Here is a 22,439-nt window from a genome sequence, read left to right on the forward strand (position 1 = left end):
CCGTTCTGGAAAAAGCAAAGTAGCAGGATAAGCAGCTTCATGCTGTAAATGGCCTTTAACAGACTCGATGGCTTTCTCATGTTTGTGTTTCAGTTTGGTCAGTTTGCAGCAGTGTCAGCACCAATGGAAAATACTGCTTGTCACTTCTCAGCAGTGGCTCCTAAGTTCTTAACGGAATATTTTGCACAGATTTGAATACTGGAGTATTTTTTAAAGCATATATTTCTCATTTGATGATTTACCACCTTTAGCTGTAAGTGTTTAGCTGATATGTACTGTCTTAATTTATGGCTGGTTTTCTCGTATCATTGTTTTCAGTTATCTGTTTGCCCTAGCACCCTCACTTTTATGTTAAAATATATTAAGAGGGCACTAACTGTGAAAGTGTATATGTATTAAAATGGGTGTTATTGTATTTTAGGCTGTAGATGTACTGGTCTTCAGATCTGGATACAATTTTGGCTATACATTAATTTCCTAATATGCATTTGAAGTCAGTATTTAATATACAGGGCGTGCTGGAGGTGACAGTACTTGCACCACAGTTTTGTCAATATAGTACAGGCCTCATCTTGTTCAGTTCCTCAGAACAGTTCTTCATCTTTCTTGTTCCACGGGGTGTTGGCTTTTGCATAGAAATTTATAATTGTAAATTGGATGAGAGTCTCAATTTTCAAAATAATAAATATTGTGGATTGAATCTTTGAGTCTTCTTTCAGGCTAGTGCCTGGGCCATACACAGGCTGGACCTGGTATTCTAAAAGACCACTGCCCATTTTCTGATGAAAACAAGTGGGAGCCAGGCCCCTCCATAATTTAGAAGGGGAAAGTGCACTGGGCTTTCTAGCACATCACTCCTATATAATCATGCTCTCTGTATGTCCAGCCCTCTCTCACCCTTCCTGAATAATGTGGCATCTGCTGGCCAGTTTCAGGCAGGTGTCAGTGAGCTTGGCAGAAGTGGAATTGCCTTTGGAGATGTGGAAGCTCTTGCAGTGAGCTGTGCAGTGTCACTGCTGAGCGAGCTGGGGGAGCTGCATGCAGGGAGGAGGTGCCCGGGCCTGAGGCAGGCCTGGCTGGTGCCCAGCAAGGTGGGAGGAGGGAGCCCTGCTGGTCCTGGGGCTGTGGGAGCGGGGGTGGCAAAGCCCACAGGCAGCAAGGTTCCAGTCCTGCTCACTGAACAACTTGTTGTTTTTTCTAAATCTGCCTCCTAGTGCAGAGGCTGCCAGAGCAGGTGAGTACCTCAGTGAGTGCTACAAAGCAGCTGCTAACTGCCTTGGAGCCCCTCTGCATCCCTTCCAGCTGCCTCCTGAAAAGCTCTTCCTTCTCTCTACCCCTCAGATTTCCTCCTTTTGCTTCTCTGCAACTGCCAAGCTTTGCATAGAGCTATTGATAAAGCCCAAGCCACCATGGTTTTGGTTCAGGTTTTTTGAGTTTGTGGTTCTGTACTTTTATTTTTCTAGAAATAATTGTGTGATGCCTTTATGCCAAAGCTGTGCTATGAAATAAAAAATGTTTGGGTTTTTTTCATCCCCTAAATAATAACATTCTTCTCCCCTGGAATGTTAGGAATGGTGACAAGATTCTGGGAAATTGGATTGACTGATTATGATAGGTGTCACATTCAGCCTGCAGAATGATGGAATGCTAAGCTTCCATTTAGGGAGTATCAGCTGGTCCTTGGATGGTGCTCCTGTTCCTTTCAGTGTGTAGTTAGTGACTCCTGTGGAACAGCAGCTCCCCTAAGCCATGGTATCCATGTAGGGCTTTCTAGCCATGGTGCAGTCCCTTGGGAATGGAAGTACCAGAGCTGCAGAAGGTGAATGTTTGTACAAGTGCTCAGGCACACTAGAGAAGCTGTTACCATCCCTTGGGAATGATGCCAGGGAATAGTGCCAGTGTCAGTGCTGCTTTCAGGGGGATGGGCTGGTGTTGGTAACAGCTGGAACTCAAGGAGTGCTGGAAATGTTCAGCATTTATAATGACAACAAGAAAACTGTTACAATAAGTTGGAACATTTATTACATTTCTGATGTGAGCTCATCAAACTGGATATAATCAGCACTCTGCTCTGGGCTCCAGGATCTCACAGCTCTGACTAACAGGAAGTAGGGCAGTGGCCTAAGAGAACATTTCTGGGTCCTGTGAGGTACATACAGCGGGACATTGATTTAAGAAAGTGTTGAGAGAGGGAGGGGGTTAAAGCTGAGATTTGCAAAACATGTAGAGTGGTATGAGTGACTGTGCTGGTTTGGGTTTTTTTCATTTACCAGCCAAAACAAAACCCAAAACCAATTCCAAATCATGGAATAAATTCCAGATCATAAACACTTTTTGTTTAATGCAAAACTAATTTTTCATATTTTGTAATCCTTAAAAGTGAATCTGAACATCAATGATGTATTTATGCATTAATTGGAATGCTTAGGAACTTTACAGTATATTTACAGCTGAGATGATTTACCAAGGTTGGCATATATTTGTGGATACTGTAAGCTAAGACCAAACTTCACTTTCTCATCCAAGACATGTGCCTTGATCTTAAAGTGCTAACAGTTGATCTGTGTCATCATAGACCAAATAATTGTGTCAGATGTTTGCATTTGAAAGCCCCGTGGTGCTGAGGCCCTAGAGCAGGAGTCAGCAGTGAAGCCTAGGATGAGTGCCTGAGCCTTTACGTAAGTGCTGCTTTGTGTTGTGGGTTATTTGTGACCCTTGTGCTCCTGGCAGGTGTGTACCTTAACCAAGGAGGACAACAGGAGAGTGGGGGTGATCCCGAGCGACGAGCAGCTGCACGTGCTGCCTCTCTACAAGATCTCCCAGACCGATGAGTTTGGCACCGAGGAGGGCCTGGAGGCCAAGATCAAAGCCGGAGCCATCCAGGTGCTCACAGCGTTCCCCAGGGAGGTGCGGATGTTGGCTGAGCCTCTCAGAGCTACCAAGAAAAAGAAACCAGACACAAGGAGGACCCCAAGTGAAAAGCAGCCATTAATAGATAAAAAATATTCAACACCAGTAAAACTGAAAACTGAAGCCCCAGAAAATCTTGGCAACGCTTTGCATTGTTTAGGTGAGTGATGCTTAGGAAATTCTACTGGTCTGTTCTGATTCCGTGTTCTCTTACACATCTGATGGGAGGGAAAAGCCCCTTTAAAATAAACCACTTGTATAATCTGCATTTTAGGGGTTAATGAACAAGTCACTGTAGCCAGTATTGTCTCATGGGGCAGAAAAACCCAAAAATAGTTTGTTGGTGGTCTGTGAACACCTGTGAAGTATTTCCTAGTTCCCTTATTCTAATAAATAATGACAGTTTGGCCATCTTGGAAGAATGTTGTTGGAATGTTGACCTAAATAAGCAACTTGAATTTGTGTCACTTTGAAGTGCAAGAACTGTGTTCTCCACTTCCTATGGCAGATAATGGCTTTCTCAAAACCTGAGCTGGGACACTTCCCCGTCAATGGCATGAACACTGCTGCACAGCAAGAGATGCGTAAAATGCCCCAGGCTTTGTCAGATGGCAGTGCAGATTGTCCCTTGCAGGGCTGTGGCAGGAGCAGGGCAGTGCAGGCTGGCAGCAGCCAGGGAGGTGCCAGAGAGGCCCTGGTGGCTCCTGTGCCATGAGGTCCGTGGGCAGTGCAGGGCTGTGCCAGGCTGGGCTGTGCCTGGTGTCACATCCTGGCTCAGGCCTCCAGGGGAAGGGCTGCTGGATGGGACTGCCCAGTCCTGAGAAGCAGAAAAGAAGAGGTGAAAGAAGCCATGGACTTAAACTCTCTGATTAGCTGGTGAAAAATAAATAAAATTAAAGCACAGCCTGTGAGGAAGAGAGGAAAACTAGCCAACGTGCTGTAATTTTGAATTTCATTTCACAAGAGACATCCAGACCTGTGTAGCATTTTTAAGGGGAGGAATAACAGGGAAATGGGTTTCAAAGAGCATCTGCATTTTGGGGGATAACGTTTAAAAAACAAATAAATTCCACTTGCTGCACTTCCATAATGGAGCGCTGAGGTTTGTTAGAACTTATTTTCACAGAATACATATCTCTCCTGAGGTGATGGAGAATGCAATGCTCAAATGCTGTGTTTAAAATCTTTAGGGCAGAGGCCTTGCCCTGGGGTGGAGTGTTAAAGTCATTAAATACTTTGTGGTTTATTTCACAGAAAGGTTTTTATAGAGTTGATGTGGCCTCCTCATGTCCCCATGCAGCTTTTGGTTTCTGCATACTAATTATTGTGCCTGTCGTTATCTCACTTTGACTTTTCTGCATTCCTATGGGAGGAATGTTTTTAATTCATCACTGATTTATAAATTACTAGGAGACAGAGTAGAAGAAAGAATTATGCTTCTACGCTGGGTAAAACAATTAACCATTCTGTGTATTTAGGAATAAAGAAGAAGCACTGACAGTCTCCTGTGAGGGTAAGCAGGAGCTCTCTGTGGGGTGCCAGTCTGCCAGCAGAACACACCTAAAGCCATGGCAGAGCATGGTGAAAGCCCAGCAGAGTCAATGGAATTCAGCCCATGGGCTCTGGGCTGAACCTGCCCATGTGAGAGCCAGTTGTGAGAGGAGCCTGTTCCCAGCCCAGCCCAGCAGCAGGCAGCCGTGCCTACAGATTGGTTCAGGGCTGACAGAAACTGAAAGTGACCAAGGATGCCTGCACAGAGATCTGAAATAATGAGGCAGTTAGATGGGAAGATGCAAGACAGCCAAATCACGTGACTCAAAATCTATTTTATAAGGATGGGTTTACCTGAAGCATGGTGCCTGATGCTTTTTTTTAAAAAGGCAATTTCTGAGTCAGTACTGGAATGCATGAATCATTGTAATTCAGTAACTGTTTTTGCTGTGATGGACAAGATCCATAAACATGCTTTTTCCTTTGATCATAAGGTGGGGTTAAGGCAGGTCAGAATTTTGACCGAGTCACAGCTGAATTTCATCAGTTATGTAAAAACTGAAGGCCAGCAGTCAGCTGCTGGGAAGCATTTCTGTAAGCCTAGACTGTGTGAATTGGGAATTAGTGGTTATTTAATTTTTTCTGTTTATTATCTTCATCCCACAGTGAAATACCTTTCCATTTTATATACCTGCAGCCTGACTGGAAAAGGTTAAGGCATTAATTGAGCAAGGTTATTTTTTATATATATATATGTGTGTGTGTATGTGTATATATATATATGTATGATAAATATATGTGTATATTTGTGATATATATATAGAGAGAGATGTGTACAGTGATAGAGATACTCCTAGAAAGCTAAAAATAATAATTTGGAAAAATCTGTAGTCAGTGTGTGTTTTTCCTGTTAGAAAGCAAGTATGCAAATACAAGAGAGATATTTTATTGATTGAGAAGTACTTACACTTTGGTGTGCATTTCTTCTAGGGAACAAAACAGATTCTTTAAAACCTGGAATAAAAATGGAGACTTCCAACCACCTTTATGCCATGAAACATACTTCAAACACTACTAAAAATTGCTCTTTACTGAAGCAGTACACAGCTTCCTCCCCCTTCAAGGTGGATGGTTTACATCCTTACCCATCTCTCGCACACAAGCCTGGCCTAACTGCAGTGACTAATATCCAACAAGATTTTTCAGTTCCCTACGGGTATTTTGAATGCAGTACCAAGCAACCTCACGTGACACCTTATGTTAACTGCAAGAGCTTTGATGTGTCAGTCAAAGATTATACTGGAATTCTGCTGAACGAGAAGGTGAACGGCGTGCCACCCATTCTTCCCGAGGTCACTGCTCCGGGCCCCCCAGCCCACAAAGAGCCCCTGCCCACAATACTTGAACAGCAGCCAGACAAACAGAATTGTCACCTTCAGCTGGACACTTCTGCCTCCTCAGAGATGATCAGCTCCTGTGACTCCTCGCTCCCGCTCAGCTCCTCGGCACAGGATGCCCTGGGACCCGCGGCCGACTGCTCCCAAGGGTGCCCGGTGGAAAAGGGCAGCTCCCATGGGGGACAGAGCTGTGACTTTGACTGTGCTGATGTAAAGCAAACCAGTGCACTGGGACAGGCAGCTGAGTCTGAAGAAAAGGCTGAGGAGTTGTGGTCAGACAGCGAGCACAATTTTTTGGATGATGACATCGGTGGGGTTGCTGTGGCACCTTCTCACGGTTCTATCTTAATCGAATGTGCGAGACGTGAGCTCCATGCTACCACACCGATTAAAAAACCCAACCGCAATCATCCCACGAGAATTTCTTTAGTTTTTTACCAACACAAAAATTTAAATGAGCCAAAACACGGTTTAGCCATGTGGGAAGCAAAGATGGCCGAGAGGGCGAGAGAAAAAGAAAAAGAGGCGGAACGATTAGGAGCGGAGAACCCCGACCTGAACTCTAGCAACAGAAAAGCAAAGCAGCCAGGTGAAAACAGAGATCTTTTTTATGAAGACAACGAGTTCAACCAAATTCCATCCCGCAGAGCATTAACAGTGACCAAGGACAACGTGATCACAGTCTCTTCGTACGCCCTGACACGAGTGGCAGGGCCCTACAACCACTGGGCGTAGCGGCCGCGGTGGGCCCTGGGTGCAGTCACTCGCTGGTGCTCACAGGTGCTGTTAAAGAACAAGTCTCGTGTCGTTTACTATTTGCTCATCTCAACCATTTTAAGGCTGAGGTAAAAAGGGGGGGGATTTCTTCTTAAACTGTGACTTTAACATTTGGTGGTGCTCAAGCACATTTTAAGCAAAAAACAAAAAAAAAAAAGTTGTATAGTTTTAATACATTCTAAAGAAAGATTTTGTTTAGGTTATTAACCTTGATTGAATCATTCAGTTTATTACCTTTAGGAATTTATATTTTGGTGCTTTAAATCGTCTGTTTACTACAAAAATCATTTATAGCTATTTTAACAGGTTCACATTTTATGGTGTTAAATCAAGTTATACAGTTATAGCTCTACACAGCTCTTGGTGCTTAACCACATCAAACAGTTAAAAATAAATAAGCTGAATTATTACTTCATGGTGCCATTGCTTTAACAACTTCCAACCATTGCTATATAGTCCAAATTACAGACAAATCTTTTAGAAAACCAACTAATTTTGTTCTTTAGATTCGTCAGTAGAACGAAGTATTGGTAATGATGGCTGGAAGTTGTTTCTAAGCTGTAAATATATATTTTAAAAGCACTTTCTATTTTTAAAATTAACTTGAAATAGTATAGTATAAGGATCATATTGTCTAAGGTTTGTGCATACTCTACAGAAGAAATGATTTTGTTCTTGCTGTGCAGAGTTCCATGGTATTACAGGTGCAGGATGTGTGCTGATAGCATATGTGGTTGTTTTCAACTTGCCCTTTTTCACTGAAGATTTTATGTTGCATATAAACAAACAGTTATGAATTATAGAACCTTTTTATTCTTTTTCAAGAGAGTGTACAAAGGTGAAAGGAGAGATGTCTGGTCAATCCGTGTGTTGCTATTGGGAGTTATGAACATTACCTGTTTTTTTAAAGGCAGCATTTGTTATGGTTTCTTTGAGCAATAAGTGCATCAGTCTCATTTGTTTGCAGCATTCTGAGTTAACATGGCAACCAAATGTTCCTAATGCCTCAGGGGTAGGATTGTTTTGGGATAAAAAGTTACCCCCTAGAGTTGCCTTATTCTATTCTGATAGAAAAAAATAATTTGGGAAAAATACAAAGGAAGTGTTGGAAAACGATCAAATTTCTAATCTTTAGCAGCAAAGTTTTTGTTAAGAATAACCTCTCTGTTATACTCACTGACTTTCTGAGTTCAGCTTTTTTACAAAAATGTTTTGTAAATTTTGGAAGCGATTTATACATTTGACATGGAAAAGGTTGTATCCTTCCTTGAAATTTATGTTCTTCATTTCTGTTGAGAAAGTGACATGTCACAAAACGAGTATTTGCTAAACCAGAGGAAAAACAGACACTCCGTTGCTTTTAAATACTGTAGCATCCCACTCTTCTTTCTGATTCTCCTCTCCTGTGTATTTCTTGTTTCAACTTATTTATTTAAACAAATTACCAAATGACAACATTAGCTAAGGACTGACCTCATCCTGCAGCTTCTTCCATGCGAGCCGGCTGGAGGCAGGAGGAGCACTGACCCCAGGAGTCCCTGGTGCTGGATCAGGCCCACAGACGCAGCTGTCCCCTCCTCTGCCTCAACCTGCAGGCAGAATGAAGTCACTTTTCCAGTGTGGAAACATACTAATCATATACTTGATAATATTATACTGTAGTGGTGCTGTATAGAGGAATATGAACTATCTGGATCTGCTTTATTTAAAGACAAGGTGCTTTTTCCTTGAGGAGCTGAAGTGCAAGAACTCCATTTGCAGTTTGGTACGAGAAGTACATCAGTGGTGGTGGAGCACAGAGCCAGTCAGGACCTTGGTGCTACAAATCCTTTGGTGCGGTGCAGATCCAGGAGACTCCTCTGGAGCCAGGGCTGAGGTAGCAATCACTATGTAATGATCCCGGGTTCAGTTCTGCACATTCCTGTTCAAACTGACAGAGCTATTAATGGCAGAGGATGGAGGAATTGAACCAGTTCTTTGGATCTTACCTATTTTAAGTAAAATCTGTAAAAACCGGGTATGCTGCAAATTTTAGTTCAAAGCTTAATATTAGTTCAAATAGAGGATATGAAGGGATTGTAAATAATGATGAAACAGAACCAATATTATGCCATTGTTTTGTACCAGCAGTTTTATGCTTATTGACTATGTAATATACAGTATACATCAAATCATTATGGTATTTTGTGTGCCTTAGATTTCCATTTCAAAACTTGTATATTTTTGGTGAGCCGAAGATGAGTAGGAATTGCAGCTGTCCATACAGCCAGTAGTGCTGTACATTCCAGAGCTGTTCAGCCATGTCCCTGTCCCACCATGTAGAGATTCATTTCTTGGTTTCACTGACAGCTTCAGTTCTGTAATGCTGTAGTTCAGCACTCTCATGTGACAAATTTTCTACACAAAGTTGGTAAGCTACGGAGCCATCTCTACCTTTTAAAATGTTCATACCATTAAAGTGGATCATTTTTACTTGAATCTTCTCCTACAAATGCCCACATTTAACTTACTGGAAACTTCAGATAAAAATGTTCCATTGAAAAACCAGCAGCTTCCCTCTAAGAAGTGAGGCACTGAAAGGTGGATCTGAAAGGATCCCCTCAAACAGGTAGCTCAGCTCTACCTTTCTTTGAAATGGCAATTCTAACAAATAAATATGTATCTTAACATAATTAATAACTATTAACTGATAGGTGCTAAACTCACAGTTACTACTTCATTAATATTACTTACATGACAGAAATACATCATCTACACAATAACAGATCACCCACGGTGCTCTTTCCTTGGCTGGCTTTCACCTAAACTGCTTTTTCAACATCTCCTGCCAGGCAGGTTGGCCACTTCCACTTCCTGCTGGACATGCAGTGGGTTGTGATTTGAGAAGCTGATCCTTTCTGTTGCTGTACTGCAGTATAGAAAATGCAGCTATTTACTGCTTTTACAACTCAGTGCTATTTCTTGTAGCACTTCAGGATATTTATCAGTCTTGTACACCAATTGCATTGTTTTCAGTTAGGTTATCATTCTTTAACAGTGTTTATCTCTTAAAATCTTCAACTCTGTGGGTCTGTTCTTTCCTTGGCAACCCACACAACCACTTGTAGTTTGCTCTTAGGTTTTAACCCAAGTCCTTCTTGGATAGCCAGACCTGGAGCTGGATCAAAAATTAAGGTAGCTGGCTTGGTCAGACCTGCATGTTTTATTTGGTTTCCATCAGCTGGCACAATGTTCTGGGTGAAAAACCTGCACATGGATTCAGGTGTGGGCTGGCAGTGGGGTGTGTTTGTCTTTGGATCAGTTCTTACAATATGCCAGGAAAACTGTCATGACCCAGCCCAGGACACCTCTGACTTCCCAGAAAAATTGTGTCTCATCCCTTTGTCCACTGGGTCCAGTACCACAACCCCACCTCCACTGGGAAGGGAGGAGCAGGGCTTGTTGCTGGACCAGCTCTGTATGACTCCCTGGGGGAGTCACTGCAGTTGTGTCCAGTTAAACAGTGAATTTACTGGTTTTTCACATGCTGTGTATTGCAGGAAATAGAAAGAAATATTTCTATAAATACTTTAGTCACAAGATCCAAGAAGCTTTTTAACTACTTACAAATACTTGCAGCTTCCAACCTGTAACAGTTGTATTCAGATTTTTTAAAGGACTTTCTAAGAATCTTAACTGCTGGTGAAAGTCCTTGTGTTACCTATGACAGTGCTCCTCTAGAAGTAGAACAGGAAATAACTGTAGTTAATCTTGAGCAACATTTTATGTTAAGCATGGGTAAATGACAACTTGTCTTGTACTCAAGATTCTTTCTAGCATACAACTGTATGGGTTTTTTTAAAGACCTTTTTAATTTCATTGCAGTATTAACTGAATGTGGTGGATTAAATGTGGGTCCTGTTCACAGTGCTGCAGCCCTGCTGACTCCCAAGGGCTCATTCATGAGGTTTTCCTGCAATGTCCATGTTTAATTGGATGGATATGGACAACAGTTGACCAACATTTGTACCAACTCAGAGGTCAATCTTGCTCTTTCACTTCCCATGTAGCTTCTCTCATGTTGAAATGAACTCCATTTATCAAGCAGTCTCCAGCTTTGTAATACATTTATATATCTGGTTATTTCTTTTCCACAGAAATCCTGTCATTTCTAGGCTATCAGAAGGAAATGGCTGACCTCTCAGATACAGAAGACTCAATTGCATGGCCACTTCCATGCTTTGTGTATGTTACCACCAGTCACATTCAGGCAGTGTGGGACAAACTCTTTCTGGCTGATTGTGGTCACTGAAATTCAGGTTAGAGTCTTTGTGACATCTGCTCCACAAAATTGTTTGATTCCTTGTGTGAAAGCTGTGTGCCACGCTGTGAGCTGTGCTGATCTGCTCCTCAATAGCAATTGGAGATGAGGAGCAGTCCAGTCACTTTTGGGAATTCCTGCTTTATCAGGTCTTGATCTGACTTGCAGGAGGAAGTGTGGAGGGAATGTCTTTGCACTGATGACTGTGACACCACGGTACTGCGCTGCAATGTCTGTGTCACAGCACTGCTCTGACCAGTGACATGTTTCATTGTGGGTATTAGGTACAAATTCACCTCTTTGCACAGTTCCTCCACAGGCAGAAATCTCTCCTTTGGTCTCTGCCTGCATAATCTGGTTTAAAAAAACACCAGAGGAGGGAGAGAGTTGGCCCCTGCTGTCAATGTACACAGACAGACAAGGCAGCAAGCACTCTTATGATGGGCAGCCTGCTGCCCTCTGCCCCCATCAGGACAGAGAGCACAGAGAGCTGCTGGTGCTGCTGGGCCTCCATTCTCTTTAAGGTCCTTTCCAGCCTTGCTGATTCTCTGCACAGCATAAATAAATCACAGGCAAAGTTGTGAAGGTACAATTGGTTTTGGAGTCAGCCTTCTGTGCACATGTAGTTGTCATGGTACTTCTTTGTACTAATACTTCTTTTGGTCCATCTGACTTAAAATTCAGTAGCTTATTTTCTTTAGTCTGTGACACACTTAACATTCTCCTTGAATCTAAACCAGTGACCAGTGTCAAAAGTCTAGATGATGTGGCTGCTTACTCTTCACAGTTCAGGAAGTGGTTTCAGTCTCTTTTGGGATTACCTGATGTTTAGTCAGTCTTCACAAGTTGTCTACATTCTGCTTTAGGATGTTGCTACAAAATTGTAATTACATCAAGGAAGGAGTTTTGCATTCAAGGTTTTCTGAAAGATCAAGGATTTCTAACAGTAGAACCTGAGCAGGCACCAGGCTCCATATGGATCACTTCCCTAAGGAGTGGTTGAATATATGCTGAATTTATTACTTCCCTGTTAAAGTCTTTTTGGTTCTTTTAGAGAACAGGCAGAACTTTTCAATACTGTCCCATACTTGACTAAATTATGAAGAATTAGTTCTGCATGATGTTGTGTTGTGTCCCTGAAAAAACACTTAATATGGCTGGTGTTGATTAGTGGGGACCACTTTGACTCTGTGCAGCTGGCACTGGATTCTCTGGCCACCTTTCTCTGTGGTCTTTACAAATCATCAGCTGTGCTCAGTTAGTGCTGGCTCACTTTCTCACCTGCTGCTGGATGCTTTCAGTGCTTGGAACTGTCCCCAGAGCTTTTCTCTTCCCAGATCAGCTTCAGCACTGGGCATGAGCAGCACTAATGCTGCCAGCCTGCCCGTGAGCCCCTGCACACCGTCCTGCTCGGTGTGGAATCAGCCATCTCCATCTCAGCAGTGTCATGTCAAGCTGTTCTCCTTGGCACTCTCCCCCTGAACTCCATTCATTCCAGTCCCCTGGACAGGTTGCTCAGAGAGCTTGGGGATGTGCCTCATCCTTGGCCAGGCTGGACAGGGCTTGAAGTAACCTGGTGTGGTGGAAGGAGGTGAGCTTTAAGGTCCCTTCCAACCCAAACCAGTCTGATTCCTTGATCTTATATTCTGTATGTGACAGTTCTAGGACTTTTACTTCATGTTTTCTCATGCAGAGCCTAGAATATTACAGGTGGGATTTTTTTTAAAGTCCAGTAGAGAGGGACAATTCATAATCTGTCACAGTCATTGTTTTCTTACTTTTTTAAAAATCAAATAATCAGTTTTCCAGTTAATTTTCAGATTTTTTGATGTAGTTGTTTCAATCTGTTCTTGTATCTGCAAGTAGCCAAACAAAAGGGACTTTGCAAGACTAGAGAACCATCATTCCTGAGAAGGAAAAGTCATTCCTTCTCAGAGTACAGGATTTCTTCATGTGGGTTGCATCTGTGTCCTCTTGTCTTTTGAGTCACTTTTAACAGCTCTGCTCCATTCCTAACAGCTGCTGCAGCCCCTGCATGATTGCAAGAGCAGGAGTGTTTCTTTACATCTTCTTAAATCTTAGATCAGTCTTTGTGAGATATTCAGGTATTATGTATGTTAAATCCCTGAACTAACACAGGACTGCTTGGAAAAAATGTTCTTCCTCTGTGGCAAAAAATGGAATTGAAGGAGCTTGAGAAGAAAATAATTAAGGTGGTTCCTGCCTTTTATTAGAGGATATTGAAGTGTCAGCATTTCTGTTTCTTTGTCTTTCTGATAATTAAGACTTTAGGATTTTTTGCAGTCCAGTTCCCCAGTTCACCATCCCAAGAGTTGCTCACAGTGTCCAACCATGTACTGCTAAGCTTCAGTTTTAAAAGATACAAGATGTTTCTTGGTGCTGTATCCTTAACTCCTCCAGACAGTGTCTTTTCCTTTCTTCTGCTGGGCCATTATAGATGGCATTTTTCCACACACACTTCTGTTCAAATGCCAGAATCTTCCAACAGCATCCTTGCAGTGAGTGCAGGGCTGGGGTGCTCACTCAGTTCCTGAAGGTGACTGGTTTGGTGTGACACCAACGGTGCTTTTGTCAACACTCTGCACACCTTGCAGACATTCCTCCCAAAGTCACAGAGCCCAGGTGTACCTCAGAACCTGCAGCTGCAGGGAGGACAGCTTGGGCACTTAAACTACAGTTACCACTCAGAGCAGCTGAACTGTGCTCCAGAGAGGGGCTGTTGCACTGGGGCCAGGGAACTGCTACTTTTGATGTTCAGTAGTGCAGTTGTTGTCACAGAACGTTTTAATGCTGTCGTGGAAAGTTTTGTGACCTGATCAATATTTTACATGTATATCTGTATTTTTATTAGATTGTAATGGAGAAAGGGTCTAGGGTTTGGGAGTTGTCTTAAAGTAAGAATGGAGGCCCTGATTCTCATTTATACTGCTGTCCTTGGCATTGCTTTGGGAGGATAAAGGGACCCTAAATGGATCTCACTTTGGCTTACAACCTTTGGAGTATCCATCCCACTGATCAGAGTATAAAAGGTCAGTAGTATAAATAAAAACAGTTATCAAATGACTGATTTGTACAATGATCTGAAATCAATTTCATGGTATCCTTACTGTGCACACACTGGCCAGTAACATCCAGATTGTTCTTAGTTTAGAAATACAGGTTGAAAAGAGACCTGCTTGGGTTTTAGCAGGTTTTAAGTATTTGCTTCTTTTGGCTGTCCTTTGCCCAGCACTGTCTACAAAGACAATGTGCTGAAAGATTTGTACCTCTAGGTAATGGCCAGCCCAGAAATCTCACAAAATTATCCAAAATGCTATTTTTATGGTAGTTCTTCTTAAAATACTTGCTACCCTTTATCATAACTTGGATCCCTTTTACTTGATGATATAAACTGGGGTTGTGACAATCTACTGAACTCCCTTCTGTCCTGACTTCACACCCAGCAGAGTGTGCAGTGCTGTGTGCTGTTGTCACACTCTGGTGAGTTTGGGGACACAGAGTTAAAGCCAACACCTTCTGCCTTCCCTGACTGTGGTGCTACTTGCCAGGGAGAAGCCTGGCATGGCTCTGCATGCCTGAGTCCTGCAGAGCTCCCCTTGCTGCCCGTGGAAGTTCCATGTGAACAGCCCCGCCGCATTGCAGTGATGCAGTGCAAATTTCTCCTTCAAAAGAAGTTTGAGGAAAAGGAAATAAACATACTTTAAGAAGGAAACATACTTTCCTTCTTAAATTTTACACTGCAGTGATACTGCAGAGGCTAGTGAGAACAGATTTTGTACCAGCTTTGTGAATGCCTGTCTAATCCATGCAACTCAAAAGGCAGCACTGAACTTCATTAAGCTCTTGTCCTCTAAATTAAAAAATCATTGTAGTCCAGAAGAAATGGGATCTCCCAGTACTGCTAAAAGAAATGCAGTTCTAACCAATGCAAACATTTGTACATTTCAGTTTTTAAAGTGAATTACTCTACGATTATTTGCTCAGTTTGGAAGGGACAGCTCTTCATAATGTGACAGTTTCACGCCAGGTCGCAAGTACTGATCAGAATTTGCTGTCGTGAAGAAAGAACATGAGTGTGTAAGGACATGCTGGACTGACATGCAGTGGCTAATGAATTCCTTCCTGCTGTGGGAAGATAACAGATTAGCAATATGCCAAAGCAAAAGAAAAAAAAGTCATGGGTTTTTTCCTTCTCTCTTTCTTCTTTTCGATCTTTCTTTCTTTCCTTGGGATGCATTTGATATTTATTTTTCAACTTTGAGGTTTTCTTCCCAGTTACCAACGTACTATACTGAAATCTGGAACATAAAACATTTTTAAACAAAAGGTGATGTACAGGGAGAAAAAATCAGAAAGAAAAAGCACTTCATTATGTCACAGTATTTACAGGAGAAAGTGTAAAAAAATTAATTCTTTTCTCAAAAAAAAACCATTTGGGGCCTGATTCTTTGCTAGTGTAACTGAGCACAGCTCCCTGAGGCTGGTGGAGCTGGGCAGAGTTATGCTAGCTGAGAAACTGAACCTTAAAATCTTCTTTGCAGACAAGGGAACCCTTACCAGCAGTACTTGAAGACTTGTGAGTTGTGACTGCATGTTACTTGAAAGATCTAATTAAGCTATGTTTTTTGGTGCAAGAATTTGTTGTACATGATTTCATGTTTATGTAGCAAGATGCATTGAAATGTTGATACTAGTATTGAAACATACATGTAAAAATTGTCGTTGTGGAAATTGTCTGTTCTGTTCTATTTTTCTTGTGTGTCTCATCTGTTTAGAACGTAAACTTTCTTTTTTTTTTATTGTCCTAACTGAATAAGGCTAAATGAATACTGTAATTGAAAATATATTTTAAATCTTGTCATGAGTTTTTAAAAAGACTATTACAAATTGTATCATTCCTGATTACACAGAACTTTGTGGGTGGTTTTAAATAAATTTTATACTTCTATTTTGCACTTAGTCGTCTAATTTTTCTTTCCTGCTCTTAGCAATAATAACCACTGTCATGTGTAGAAGTGTATATGTTAATTAGCAATAGGACCTACAGGGGCTTCACCCAAAAGGCCAGCAGGTTCTGCACTGCAAAGGGACAGGCATAAAACCAGTCCCTGTTCTCAGTCTGCCTCTGCTTCAGGCCAGCCTGAACTGTGCCTGGGTCAAGAGAAGCAGCCAGAAAATCTGAACTTCATTTCTGACTAAAAAGGACAAAACAGCTTGTGAACACGTCTGTACAGGGCCTCTTTTTGCTGCCTGTCTGGCAGAGCAACTTATGGGAATCGCTTACTGTGGCATTTAACTGCAGCCACTGAAATATTTTTATCAGGTTTTATTTGCTGCAAATCAGAGGGTGTGGTTGGGGTTTTCCTCAAAACAGACCTCAGCACCAGCCTGCTTCACTGACATGGGAGTGCACAACAATAATGAACAGAATCCCTGTTGTTCAGATCTGAAGAAAAGGAGGGATACAACTCTGCTCATACTTGCTTATTTCCCTTCTCCAGTATGTGCAGCAGCAAAATAATAAGCAAAAATCATCTTCCAGGTAAGTGGGATCTCCCAGAGAGCAGAAAAAGGCCGGTATCCTCTGGCTCACTACTGCCCTGGAAAGGAGCTCCATTGTGTGATGTGGTACTTGGAGTTCCTGGGGGATGGATGTGCTCATCCAGCAGGGAGGGCTCGCCCTTCCTGTGTGAGCTGCTCTTCTGGGGGACAGTCACTGCTGGGGTTTGACAGCAGCCTCTGCCCAGCTGCCCTCTGAAATCCTTGATAACGGTCTCACCTGCCAGGGTTCAACAGCAGAGTCAGGAGCCCCCAGCATGGTGTCCTAACAAAGCACAAGGATTTGGAAAGGCACTCCAAGCCTTGGGCCAGACCCAGGAGCATCATTCCTGAGGAGGAGTTACCCATGAGGAACATTTCCCATGGCCCACTCTGAGGTGCTGCCCCGGGCAGGGCTGGAGTGTTCCATGGAGAGGTGTAAGAGCACAGCCAAAGCAGCCTGACCTGCCCTGGCTAAAAGGGAGTCACCACCTGCAGCTGCCTTCAGTGCGTTTTGAACTGCCTGCATTTCTGATACACATTATGCAAGGTAGTAAAAATGTTCATGTAGTGCAGTTGGTCACTTTCAAATTCTTAAGCCTTAGATTGCAGTGTGGTGTTATTAACAATTAATTAAGCTGCAAAATAAGCTTTTTTGCTGGTGCTACAGTTAAAAGTTTTCTGTAGTACTCCTGCACTGCTACACATCATGGAACACAGGATTTGTTCTTCAACAGCGCTAATGTTGGTTCCTGCTGTTGAGAGTTAATATTTAACACAGGATTAGTTTACATTCAGAAGGGTATTCATCAAAATATTGGGGTTTCTGTGCACTCTGAGGATCAGAACAAGCAACATATTCAAATGTTATTTAAACACAAGGTAATGCTTTAATTAGTGTTTTGGTTCAGGATGCAGCCTAGATAGTCTAAAATAAAATACCAGCAATCCCCATCTGTGTTTTTAATCTTAGACAAACTGAAAAAGTATTTAAAATGTGGAAATTTAAACCCAGCTATTTCAATAACCATTGGCTGGAGCACAGTTCCCAAGATGGGCCTCCAATTCCATGTCCAGTCTGTTTGCTTCTGGATACTCTTTTATGATACATACCCCTAATACAAAATCCCTACATTCTTAGCACTTGAGTTCTTGAAAATCTCGAGGTCTTTTTATACCAGGCCAAACATGACACACAATCCTGCTGTACCTCGTGTACATCTCCATTTGTAACATAACTGGGCAATCCTTTCAGGCTGTTTGATCCTAAAGGAGTCCTAAATTGCTGCTGCAGGCATGATGTAGCCTTTTTTTCAGCTCAGAACAGCAAACCCTTTGTTTCCTGTGGTGTAAGAAGTTGAGTTTCTTGTGACCACTTTATTTTACACGCAGACTGCTTCTGTATGAGAATGAGTGAGTCCCTTCACGGGAGGAATCCCTTTGGGAAATGAAGCACTGAGCCAGTGCCTCACCAAGCAATCACTCAGTGCTAGACCCCAGCTCACCTCCACAACAGCAGAAAGCCTTGGAAGGACTCAGCTGGATCCTTTAAGGGTGGGAGTTGTTGATTTTTTGTGCTGTTGTAAATGATCCTGTTCTATGAGGGTAAGAGGCTGTGAGTGGTTCAGGTGTGTCACTGAATAACAATCCTCCTTAGGCCACAGCTCTGCCTAGGTAGGCACTCAGCAGAATTTGAGAAAAGACAGAAAGCCTGAGGGTGCTGTGTGTAGAGTGCTCTCAGCAGGCCTGTTGAGTGCCAGGGGCTCTGGAACCCCCAGAGAACACAGAATTCCCTCAATATGCAGCTGCCGTGGCACCTGAGCAGGCAGCAGAGATCAGCTTTAGTGCTGTCCTTTGCTGTCTGAGATCAGCCTTTGTGAGATATCCAGGTATTATGTATGTTAAATCCCTGAACTAACACAGGACTGCTTGGAAAAAAGATGTTCTGCTTCTGTAGGAAGAAATGGAATTGAAGGAGCTTGAGAAGAAAATAATTAAGGTGGTTCCTGCCTTCTATCAGAGGGTATTGAGGTGTCAGCCTTGCTGTTTCTGTGTCTTTCTGCCCTTTGCTGTCCCTGCTGCAGGAGACCTTGCCTGGCTCCTGTTGCACACGGGCTGCTCCCTGCTCCTCCTGTCTGTGGCAGCCTGGGAGTTAAACTGTCAGTCTGTCTGTCCTGCAGATGGCAGGGGCTGAGCACTGAGACTGGGTGGAAGGGAAATGGGTTCTTCTCAGCCCTCCATCTCCTGCTTGTCAGGCAATGGAGCTGAGGTTTTGAAGTGGTCAGGACTGTTCTGCTGACTGCTCTCCTTTGCTGCCTGTGTACATTTGTACCTTCACTGGGCTCTCGTGGGGCTGGGTGACCCCTGTGAGGAGAGAGCTGAGAACCTTTTCTGGCCATGCAGTCAAACCCAGCACACCTGAGGAACAAAGCCAGGGCCTCCCTCCAGGTGCCGAGGGCTTGATCCCACTCAGATCTATCAGGGTAAGAAAAGAGCAGCCTTTGAAATGAAATGAAAGGGCCCTGCTCCTGTGCTTCCTGGGCAAGTGAATTACATCTCTTTTTTATCTGATCTTGTGAAAAACACCAATCACTTGGGTTTGAAATTTTTAAAGTTGAATAGTAATAAAATGGTTATAAAAACAGCAATATAATTAGAATAATAAAAAATTGGACAGTTTGGATTTAGGACAATATGAGACAATAAAAACAAAGAGTTACAGACAGTCCAGGTACCTTTTCTGGGCAAAACAAGCCCAAAAGAGGATCCATGTTAACAGAGGATTAACCCTTAAAAGAACAGCCTGTTGCATATTCATACACCTCATCCATGATGTATAAATTTTATTCAAACAAATAATTTTGTTTGGTCAGTGACAATTTTTTTTTAAATCTTAATGGCATCTTCAGGGCTGAGCGAGGTGGGAACAACTTGATAAGAGAGCAATAAATTCTCTTTCTCTGAAAGATTTAGGTTTTGTGGCTGCTGTTTTGGTGCAAGTCCTCTCTTTAAAAAAAGTATATTCCATAGCATAGTATCTATTTTAACATTATGTTATAACCTAAAACTCTATTTAACACACTACTAAAAAATGAATACAGCACAACTTTCTAACACAACACATATAACGTTCATTTGAATATTTGCGGAAAGCCAATCACAAAAGACACATTTTTCACAATCCTCACAGATCACAGAGCTCCCCAGGCTGGTGGGGACCCCAAACCATCACCTGGTGCCACCTTTGGTGGAAAACAAAGCCTAGGTGGGATTTTCCAGCACCTGCCCAGCTGTATCTGGAGAGCCTCCAGGGCTGGGGACTCTCTCAATTTCTCCAACTGGAAAAGAATTCTCTCTTTTATCAAGATGAAAATTTTCCCCTGTGCTTCTGGTGTCTATTACCTACAAAATAATTAAGAATTTATTGATGCCATGACATTTTTACTCATTTAAAACTTTGTCAGAAGTTTGTTCTCAATGCACTTAATTTTACTGCAATATAGCAGACCACAAAAGCTTTTGTGTCCTTACCCTGGGACTCTTAAAAACAAACACAAATTAATTGTTACTTAGAGCCAGCTAAACCTGAGCAGGTTGGTTGAATTCTCTTACATCCTTCCTGTGTTCCTGAGGGGTCTGGCCAGTTCAGAATCCCTTCTGTCAATACTTTGCACAGCAGTATGCAAGGAAGTTCAGTTTGTTGTATTTTTTATTAAATTCCAGTACTGGCTTGGCACACACTTGGCAAAGTGTGAAGTACCCATGGCTACAGGCCAAAGGACTACAAGAGACATTTTTGTGCACCCAAAATCCACGATAACTTGCTCAGATGCTTACATGCTGCACTTTATTACAACTGAAGCACCAAGAAACCATTACCTGGGCTGCTGGTACCACTCCTGGATATGCAGAAAGGTAAAAATGTGTTTGATTCTCTCTGAGGGATCTCTTCTGGCTTCTGAAGAGAATAAACAAACAACCCCACCAGGAGCTGCAAAAAAAGAGATTCCAATAGCACAGGTTTAGATCTGCAAATGAATTCAGAAATTGAACAGGCTGCAGGGAAATGTGTTTCCACCCAGAATATGGAAAAGTAACAAAATGATTTTTCATCATCCCAGCTGAGTGAAATATCCATGTGCCTGTGAGTGGCATTCAGCTGGACAGAGACAGATGTCATCTTTATTCACTTTTGGTCCAGGAGCTGCATGGTAGGTGTGAAACACTGATTTCTGTGTCTTATCAAAAGCCTCTTCATTACAGGATAGTTCATTTCTCTTCCAATTCTCTCCCCAAAATGCACAACACAACTACAATTAAATCTTTGGGCTGCTGGGTTTTTTCCCAACCAAAACCAAGCTTTTACCACATTTCCTTCTCCATTCTTCTTTCATAGCAGCCATCCAAGACCAAAAAACTGGGAGCAAAAATTCACCTTATGGGCTTTGCCTCCTAATTTGTAATTTTCTCAACGTGCCTCGTTATTTTAAGGTGATTTGCAGGAATCTCATGCATTTCAGACTTCTGTCCTCTCATTAAGTTTGGGTTAAATTGTCCAATGCACTTCAGAGATAGTCTGTGGGCCCAGAATTATTTTCAGAAACAAAATTAGAAGTGCAGATATTTTTCACTGTCACTTCCATGGCAGCTGTTTTCATCCCAGCCCTGTGGTTTGGTTTGCCTTGAGCAGAGGATGCAGAGACCTCAGCAATTCCAAAGGAATCAGCAGTGTGCTAAAAATGGCAAAATCTGCCAGGTAATGGCAGCAGTGTGTACCTGGGCAGGGAATGTACCAGAAATGTTCTGCTGAGGTACAGGAAATCAGGGCTGTGGTTCCTCTGGGCTTCTGAGGCTTTCTTTGACAGCCTTTTGTCTGATAAAGAGACCCTGGGCCAGAGGAGTGCAGAATATTCACAATACTCTCCTATTCACTTACAGTTACTTTCTACTTTAATACAATTTTGCATTGTCCTTTTCACAGACAATGTGGGAGAAAGTCCTGCAACCTTTTCAACATTTAATCTTGTCTCCAGGTTAAAGGGTACAGATTCTGCTTTGGTCAACTGACTGGGCTGGATGGAGCTGTGCCAGGAAGAGACAAGGCATAAAATGGGTAGGTTTTAAAAGTAAGAACTATGCTTCTGAGTGTAAAACATAGAAACCCTCATCTAATTTGAAAAATAATTTAAAAAGCAAAGGCAGATCTGTCTCTCTATATTATTAACTAGCAGATGCAGGCAGAAATTTACTTGCACCTGATGATCTCCTGATTCTTTCTCCAGATGCCCTCCTACAAGATAATCCACCTCACTGCAAGTGAGTTTGATGTTGCTGCTTCTCAAGATTTTATTCCATCACCAACTTCGGGTTTTAATGACAATGCTACACTTCAAAGTTCTATTTTTCATTTACGAAGTGCTGACTTACTCTCAAACGGAGGTAGGAATTAATGCCTCTATCTCACTACAAAACAAACTCGTGTGAAAAACTATTTCTGGGGTGGAAAGCTGTTTGTAACAACGCCAAAGTCATGGGTTCGGCCAATGCCTACGTGAATCGGCCACTCACTCAAAGAGCTGGACTCGACGATCCTTTAAGTCCTTTCTAACTCAGACTAAGGAAGAAGAGAAATTACTCTTGCCCAGAGCTCCTGAACTGCTTATGCACTGATCCTGGCTGCAATTTCCGTCCCAAAGCATCTTAAGAGCTTTGATGCGTCTGCGGCGCGTCCGCTCTGCCTTCACCTCGGCTGACCCCCGTCCCCCACAGAACGGCCCGAACGTGTGTGCCGGCTGCCGGGGGACCGGGAGGGGGCTGAGGCTGCCTATCATCGACAGCGAGGAGGCCTCGCGGAGTGTGTCGGGGCGCTGCCGAGCCCTCAGTGGGACGGACGGGACCCCCGGCATGGCCCGGGCCCACGGTTCCCTCAGGCCGCTCCCGCCGCAAGATGGCGGCGCCGCGGCCCCGCCCTGCCCGCCTCGCCCAAGATGGCGGCTTCGCCCCGC

At 42.9% G+C, this 22,439-nt stretch overlaps 1 protein-coding gene across 2 annotated transcripts in view; it reads left to right on the forward strand.

Annotated features, from left to right (window-relative positions):
- Positions 1–15,851, forward strand: part of TET1 (tet methylcytosine dioxygenase 1) — a 71,656-nt gene extending 55,805 nt beyond the window's left edge. For both annotated transcript variants that reach the window (XM_050976580.1, XM_050976579.1), the window contains exons 11-12: positions 2,731–3,070; positions 5,392–15,851. In XM_050976580.1, the coding sequence (XP_050832537.1) occupies positions 2,731–3,070; positions 5,392–6,533 (1,482 nt within the window). In that variant the 3' untranslated portion in view covers positions 6,534–15,851. The remainder of the gene's footprint in view (positions 1–2,730; positions 3,071–5,391) is intronic.
- The last annotated feature ends 6,588 nt before the right edge of the window (positions 15,852–22,439 follow it).

This window comes from Serinus canaria, chromosome 6 (assembly GCF_022539315.1).
Source record: "Serinus canaria isolate serCan28SL12 chromosome 6, serCan2020, whole genome shotgun sequence".
NCBI classification, from domain to species: domain Eukaryota; kingdom Metazoa; phylum Chordata; class Aves; order Passeriformes; family Fringillidae; genus Serinus; species Serinus canaria.